The 7,966-nt window shown below is 40.9% G+C and overlaps 1 protein-coding gene across 1 annotated transcript in view; it reads right to left on the bottom strand.

Moving 5' to 3' along the window:
• Positions 1 to 1,071: 1,071 nt before the first annotated feature.
• LOC122464278 overlaps positions 1,072 to 7,966 on the bottom strand; it is a 20,403-nt gene continuing 13,508 nt past the window's right edge. The window contains exon 3 of the mRNA XM_043538823.1: positions 1,072 to 1,622. Coding sequence (XP_043394758.1) covers positions 1,538 to 1,622 — 85 coding nt within the window. The 3' untranslated portion in view covers positions 1,072 to 1,537. The remainder of the gene's footprint in view (positions 1,623 to 7,966) is intronic.

Raw genomic sequence — 7,966 nt, 5'->3', positions numbered from 1 at the left:
GCGCAGGAGCCAGGGAGGAGGAATGGTCAGGAGCTGAGAGGGATTGCAGGAGGCTGAGGGACAGCGGCAAGAGCTTAATAGGAGCTTCAGCAGTGATGGGTCCGTGTGACTGATGTTATGAAGCTGAGAAGTTGTCAAATTTCTTACCAATGATACCTGATTGCTAGCCATGGCTGGATCTACATCCCATTCTTATGGGGTACAGGAATACTTTATAGGCCATTTCTGGAAGGGAGAGTAGGTAGGAAAGTAGGCTGCCTGGTGGCTGAATTGACTGTGAGGTAATCATTGGTGATATTGAAATGCCAGCAGTGATTCTGGAAGACCAGCCTACCCCGGCTCATGCAGCTTTACACTGGCCACCACAACAGTACCAGAACAGAAAAGATTCAACTAACAGCTCAGCAGGTACAGAATGACAGTCGAATGCACGTTTGGTAGAAGGGGTGCTGGCGGTGTTTCCTCACTAGTTGGGATGTCACTTTGAAAAAACATCCCAATGGTTGTAGCTGCCTGTTGTGTCCTGCATAATATCTGTAACGCAAAGGAGGAAAAGCTGCTGCCAGAGCAGAGATGGAATGGCTGTCTGCTGACATTGAACAACCAGACACAAGGGCTATTAGAAGATCCCAATGTGGAGCTGTGTGCTTGGAGGAGGCTTTGAAAGAGAATTTTAACAGTCAGCTACAGCACTGTTCTCTGCTGCTTTCATGGAATTGTGTCTATCTTGTGTAATCTACATTATTTATAGGTGAATCTTTGCCGGCTGGTACCCATTCCATTGGGTGCTGCTGTGAATTGTGGTGTTCTTGCTGTACATTTCTGAATATGGCTAGGAGTTCTCCTGAAGCCATGATTTTTGTGGTGCTTGGTGTGCATTTACAAGTACAGTTTGTTTTCTTGAATACCACTATACATTGTGCATTATTTGTTGTGTTGTTATAAAGATAACTTGAGTCTCCAAAAATAGTACCTTCTTGAATGTGTGTGGGGGGAGGGGGTTGGGGGAGAGAACCTGCAGAAAAGCAATGTGAAAAAGACAAAAATGTTATACACAATTTTAACATAATTTAAAGGAGTTAGAATTTAAATTTAAAAAGGAAGTAAACATTTATGTCTATTTATGTAAACACATGTTGTCAGTTGTGGCTACACACACACCATTTATGGTTCTCATGGGTCAATGTATGTGAAGCAGTGATTTTCTTGATGTCCCCCGGTATGGAGTGGTGGGAGCAAGGATGCAGGCTGCAGTACCAGGATATGATATATTGGGTTGTGTACAGAACAGTGACCGTGGACTGCAAACGGACTCCAAGGATGGCAAAGGATAGAGTTACCTGTAGGTCCATCAGGGTCTGCAGCATTTGGATTTGCTGCCTGTCAAGACCCATTTTGCATTTCCTGCTCCTTGTCCTGCTGGGACCCCCAGGACTTTTTCCTGTTCTGAATTTCTCCATGCTGCCTGTCATATTGGCCCTCCATATCCTTTGGTCATGGCCCGATGCATTGCAGGATCTCACAGAATATGTCCTCCCTAACCCTCTTCTTTCTCCTCCTCATCAGCGTCAAGTATTCTGCTGGTGTGGAGGGTGTACCCTGCAAGGCCACCATGCCAGAAGCTGCTGACAAAAACAGACAGATGCACCATTAGATTTAGAGTCACAAGAGAAAGAAAAATGTAAATTTCAAAGCTCCTTTCCCTTATTCCCATAAATACTTTTATTAAGAAATGCTTATTAACATTCAGCTTTGGGATGCCTTGGCATGACATCTCTTTCTAGTGCCAGCCCCGTTGGACAGACTGGCAGGGCAACCTTTTTTCCCCCTTTCTTGTCCTTTAATAGTGTTATATGGAATCCTGTGGGTGAGAGTGAATGGGTTGTGAAACAAATAAAGGAGGTGTGAAGAGCATGTACATATCTTTTCTCTGCCAACTGCACAGTTACTGAAGTGTGTGTAAACAGGCCATATTGGGGCATTAGTGAAATAGGGCAGAGTTTAGGTTGCATGGGTACCCTTAACTTTACATGTCCTGGTATTCAGACATTTGAATTTTGCTCAACTCAATGTTCTGCAAGGGGATGAGATGCCATCAAGCCATCTTAACTCTGAATTAGCTTAGTTATTTGCCACTTCAACCGACTAGCCTAGTATGTTTACCCCTTGCCTACATTCCTGACTTTTCCTTACCTACCCTCAAAAATCCAAATAAAATGCAAACAAGAAGACACTTTCCATGGGGCTTTGAATCTAAATACATAATGTTTTTAAACACTGCATTTTAGTTCACATTGTCTCTCCGCTACAATTTTTTTTTTTGCTTGTTAATGCCACTGTTTGTTCTTATGCTTCTTATTTTTGTCTGAGTGCAACTCTTAATTGGTATATTCACTGAGGTGCCTTCTCCCAAGGGTGTACTATTATGGAGAACAGTTCAATAATCTCTAATCAAATGTCTTTTGAACAAAGAGCTTGGTATCTTTAAACTAGATTAGGAAATTTCTAAACAAGTGTGTAATATTAAACAATGTGGACTGGAGAATCAGACTGAAAGCTATCGCAAAAAATAAAGGTACCAAAATCCAGTCTGTGGTGTTTTATATTTTCTGATGCTATAATATTGCAGAATTTCATTAACTGTGCATTTCTGCATTTGTTTGTTCCATTGCCTTAAAGTAGCTGCATTTTCACACCAGTGTTGTGTCTGATCCCAGAGCAACAGGGTACGTTTTTGAGGGAGGAAATAAAAGAAAGAAGGGATGTGATCATTTTTCAGAAATAGATCCTCTTATGGAAGGATATTCAGTACTGGATATTCTCCAATTTTCTCCATTACTGTTTGTGGCAGTAAAAGTAGTGGAGTAGCTCAAAAATAATAGCAGTATTCCCCTTTGCTGAAACTGATCTGCTGTTTCTTGCTAAGAAGGCAAAAAAAAACCTGACTAGTGAAGTATCTGTCTAAGTATCCACAAATCTAGTGCTTCTACATAAAAGGATGTCATCAAAACCAAATAAACTCTCATTGAAAGTTGTTCCATGAAACCAATACCATTGTTGCATTCATTGTTTGGTCGCTGGTGTCAATTTTCCTTTTTCTTTGTTGTCGCTTAGTTCCCATTTTTTTTTTCTGGGGTGGAGGGAAAGAGAAGGGGTGTGTGTGTGTGTGTGTGTGTGTGTGTACGTATAAGATATTCTGAACAGGAAGAGGAAAGCTGAGTTGCTGACCAGCTTATTTAAAGAGTAAATGTCATTTAAAAATTATTTGATGCTTAGCCTCTTTCTCATGCTTTCTCAAAGAACTCTATACCATCCTGCATCCCCTTTAATTAAGTGGCACTCCATGGGGAAAAACAATCCTAGCTGAAAAATATCCTTTGAAGAAGGCTCTCTCTCTTTATATTGGTGGAAATTTTATCCTGGTTCCTGAATTTGAGAGTTGAGCAAAATCCACATTATGAATTTTCTACCTACATAATCACAAAGAAAACAGTGTCCCGTTAAAGCAATCAAATGTTAAATTCAACCACATTCTGTTGGAGTTATACAGGTTTGCGATCTTTAACTATTTTTTAATGTATTTTCTTCCCTGGCTCATATTTGTCCATAATTAACAAGTCTTTAATCTTTTTATTTATTTTAAATAGAGTTGGAAGTGGGGAAAACCCAAAAAGCATTTACACAACCCCAAAGGAAGCTGGAGGTGAAGATGAAATTATATTATTGTAGCAGGGTGCTGCTGCAAAAGCATCTAATTAGCCCCTGCTCAGCCAGCTCCAATCAAGAGAAATAGATTGGAGCTGGTGTAACAGGCATGATGCCTGGCCTGGGGATTGGCTCCACCTGTGGGCCTGACAGGCCAGCAGTTATAAGGGCTGGGAGCCAGTATGAAGGGGGGCTGCCAGGAGACTACCCAGTCTCCTGGCTGTGGGCTGACTGCTAGCCAAAGAGGGAACTAACCCTGTAAGTCTTGTAAACAGCTCAACGCCGGTGGTGGGGGAACTGTTTGTGTAAATAAAGCCCCGGCTGCTGCATAACCTCTGCAAAGCCTCTCTGAGCTTTATTGGGGTGGTCCGCAGGCCCCAGGAAGAGAGGCGGGCAGAGGACCCTATTACAATTATTATGTACTACTTTCTTTTTGAACTACAATGTTATTTTCATGTTAAGCTGAAAATAAACATCTTGTAGGATAAGAAGATTGAATATGCCGTTTTCTAGAAATACATTTCTATAGCAAGATATCTGCTAAAAACAATATATTGTATACCATGGTTATACACTAGTACTGTACCATGAAGAGCTCCTTGACCAAATATAGCAGCTGGTTTGGGAGAGTGTAATCTTGCACATATCTAATATGCAGATATTTTTAAAGTGCATATAGTATTTGTATAAAACTCTAGTAGTATTAGTGAAATGACTTTTTCATTGTAAGTATGTAGTAGTTTCACTAACAAAGGATCTGACCCATTGCCCACTGGAGTCAATGGAAAGATTCCTGATTACTTCAATTGTGATTGGGTCAGACTCAAAGGCTCCGGACCTGTTAATAGGCATATAGGCAACTTTGTGCATGTGAGCAATCCCGTAGTGTATCCAAGGTAAAAGAAAATACAACAAGCATTGTTCTGTTGCTGCCTGATGCCAACTTCTGGGTGTCATCTTCCCTTCGAGAGTCCCCAACTTCTTTGTGGACTGTCACATCTGAAAGCATCTTTTTGGGCACTGGCTTCTTCCCCAAGTTGTTGTGCATTATTATAGCTGATTGAAACTCAAAATTCCTATCCCATGGGTAATTCTGAAATAATAAAAGTTTCGATTCACAACAAAAATTGGAAGTTTCAGATTTCTTCAACAGTAATTCTGAAAAAAGTTTCAAAATTTGAAAATGTTTTGTGCTTTCAACACGAAATGTTTCAAATTTGACCTTTATGTTAAATTTAATGGTTTTTTTTTACTTTTATATTTTACTAGTATTTTTTCAATATTATTTTTATTTCTAAAATCATTCAAAACAACTGTTGTTCTATTTAGTACTGAGTGAGCATCTTGTCTTATTTCCTTGTTCACCAGACTGCTGAAGAGCTGGGATTCTGCCAGGAAGACTGCTGAAACTGGAAGCCTGGAGCCTGGGCTCTGTGGCACCCTACTTTGTGCATTGCTGCAGGGCCAGGGAACCATGATGCCTGCGAGTCTAGGTCCCCTGGAAACCTGCCTGGTGGGCTGTTGCAGAGTAAGGAACCTGGAAACCATGGGAATTTGAAAGGAATTGGCATGTTTGTGTGGAACTTTCTGATCCTGTCAAATCTACATTTGCTGATGGAAAACTGTTTTATTGAAAAATTTCTCACCAATTCTGCTCAGTATCTTGTAGCAGCAATGAAATTTTGGTACAGCTGTAGTGAGCTCTGCTCTGAAATAGCTTGAATGTGATGATCTTCCAGGTGTATTGCAAAAGCCACACAAGGTCTGGGGGAAGACTGAGGGTAAGTTGCTGAAGGGTTTAAAGAGGCTGTGTTGCTTCCATTAATGGAAGTTAATTGATTGTTTGTGATTATTTTATTGCTGCTGGGTGATCATCATTTGTGACTGTGAGTGTAACTTTTATGGATTACATACTGTGATGGGTTCTCCCTGGGCTGCCACCTGGAACTGGGGTGCCACTGTGAGCCCTTTGACTCACCAGCCTGAGCTCCCTCTTACCCTGTGCTGCTGTGACAAGCTGAAGAGCTGCTCCTGGTCCTACACTTCCACCAGTATTCACACAGGTAGGGACGCTCAGCTGCAGTTACATGCAGGATCTCTGACAAGCCACTGCATGAACCAACAATAGAGAGGCTACAGCCAAAATAATTACCAGCTTCCCAGTCTAGAACCCGAGAGCTGTACCGTCCTGCCCTGGTTAAAACCCTGACCAGTATGAATTTATTATCCAGTTCACCTCCTCCTCAATGTGGAGAGGAAATACAACAGCCCCTTAAGCTAAGATTCCCAAGCACTTCACTCTAAATTTACTGGTTTAGATTAAAACATAAAATAGGTTTATTAACTATAAAAGATAGATTTTAAGTGATTATAAGGGCTAGCAAACAGATCAAAGCAGATTATCTAGCAAATAAACACAAACTAAGCTTAACATACTAGATTGGATATGAATTCACAGTCTTTCCCCTTGACTGATGATGATACAAGCAGGCTTGCAGATTCTTAATGGACTAGCTGCATTTGCATTTGTTATAACATTAATACATACTCTTCACAACTCAGAGATAGATGAGACCCAAACTGGGTGTCTCTTATGGCCTGCTGCCATTATAGGTTTTCCCTTCTAATGGGAGAATGGTATGGTAGATCTCAAATCAATGAAGGCTACGCTCAGAAAGACCTCAAGACTTGGGAGTGAAAATAACTTAAAGGACTTACCGGTGCCCTGGAATCCTGAGCGGGGGCGTGGCCTCAACTGAGATTTAAAGGGCCCTAGGCCCCAGCTGTGGTAGTGGCGGCTGGGAGCCCCGGGCCCTTTAAATCACTGTTGGAGCTACCAGCTGCAGAGGCGGCTGGGAGCCCCGGGACTTGGGGGCCATTTAAAGGGCCCAGAGCTCTGGCCGCTGCTATTGTAGCGGAGACACGGGCCCTTTAAATTGCTGCCTGAGCCCTGCTGCCAGAGATCTGGGGTAGCAGAGATGGCCAGGGGCTCTGGCAGTGATTTAAAGGGCCAGGGGCTCCAGCCACTGCTGGGAGTCCCAGGGCCTTTAAATTGCTGTCTGGGGAAGGCGAACCAGTACGCTGTACCAGAATGCATGGTTTACTTTTACCTCCGCCTGTCCCTCCCTTCTCACATTTATCTCCAGACTTCTTCTCCTTTTCCAGATCTATTCCACCCCCAACAATCTTTTATTCATTGAACTTTTTGAAACTTTGCACTTTTAGAGAGAGGTAGGGGACTGACTCTGTGTCCACAAATTTGCGGAGGGACAATAGGGTTGAGATCTGTTATTTCTCACCTCTATTTATTTATTTAAAAACATTTTTGCTGTTAACAAGCATGTCATCTCTGGAGACACAAATCCACAGTTTGAGAACTGCAAAAGTAAGCATCTCTGATGGTATCTTCTAGACTTAGCACTGAGTCCCATTGGGTAGATGTAAAGATTAACCTATACAGGAGCCCCTGAAACCCCATAAGATTGGATCCCTAATCTATTGAAACTCATTTACAAAACTTTTCTTAAACATTACATGAATATATTGTCTCATACTATAGAATTAGAATTTATAATCCCTATTCCATTATGAGATATCTTTGAGCTATAATGTATCTTAATTAAAACTATCTTTAGATAGGTTTTTTCCTTAAAAAGAATTTGATCAAAAAAATCCGATTTAAATAAAAAAATTGATTTTTTTTAAATCACTGATTTTTATCGTCACTGATATCTTCTTAGGAAGACATTCAGTATTAAGTTTAAAAAACACTCCATCAAGTGATGGAGACATAACCACATTTTTGATACAATACAGTAGTTAATTGCTCTCACTGTTAAATTCAAACAAGGAGTAAATTTTTTTCTAGCTTCAACTTCCAACCATTGATCTTGTTATACCTTTCTTTGCTTTTTTTAAAGAGCCTGTTAGTATCAGATATGTTCTCTGAGTAGGTACTTACTGACTGATCAAGTTGCCCCCTAACTTTCTCTTCCATATTCAAAATAGATTAATCCCCTTCAGTCTCTCATTGTAAGGTATGTTTTTCAGACCTCCAGTCCTTCAGTTAAAGTTAATAAATAGAAATATAACTGTAAGCAAAATGAAACAAACAGATGGGAAGAAATCTCTGGCAATATCTGAAAGGCAAAGACACACAAGTTGCTAGTAGCACTCAGCAGGACAGAGCACGAGTAGACAAGATTCCTGAACAGTCATTAAAAGCAAGCCACAGTTCTAAACATTCCAAAAGAACCTTACA

This window comes from Chelonia mydas, chromosome 2, assembly GCF_015237465.2.
Source record: "Chelonia mydas isolate rCheMyd1 chromosome 2, rCheMyd1.pri.v2, whole genome shotgun sequence".
NCBI lineage: Eukaryota > Metazoa > Chordata > Testudines > Cheloniidae > Chelonia > Chelonia mydas.
The sequence above is the reverse complement of the archived record's forward strand: the minus strand, read 5'-3'. Positions and strand labels throughout refer to the sequence as shown.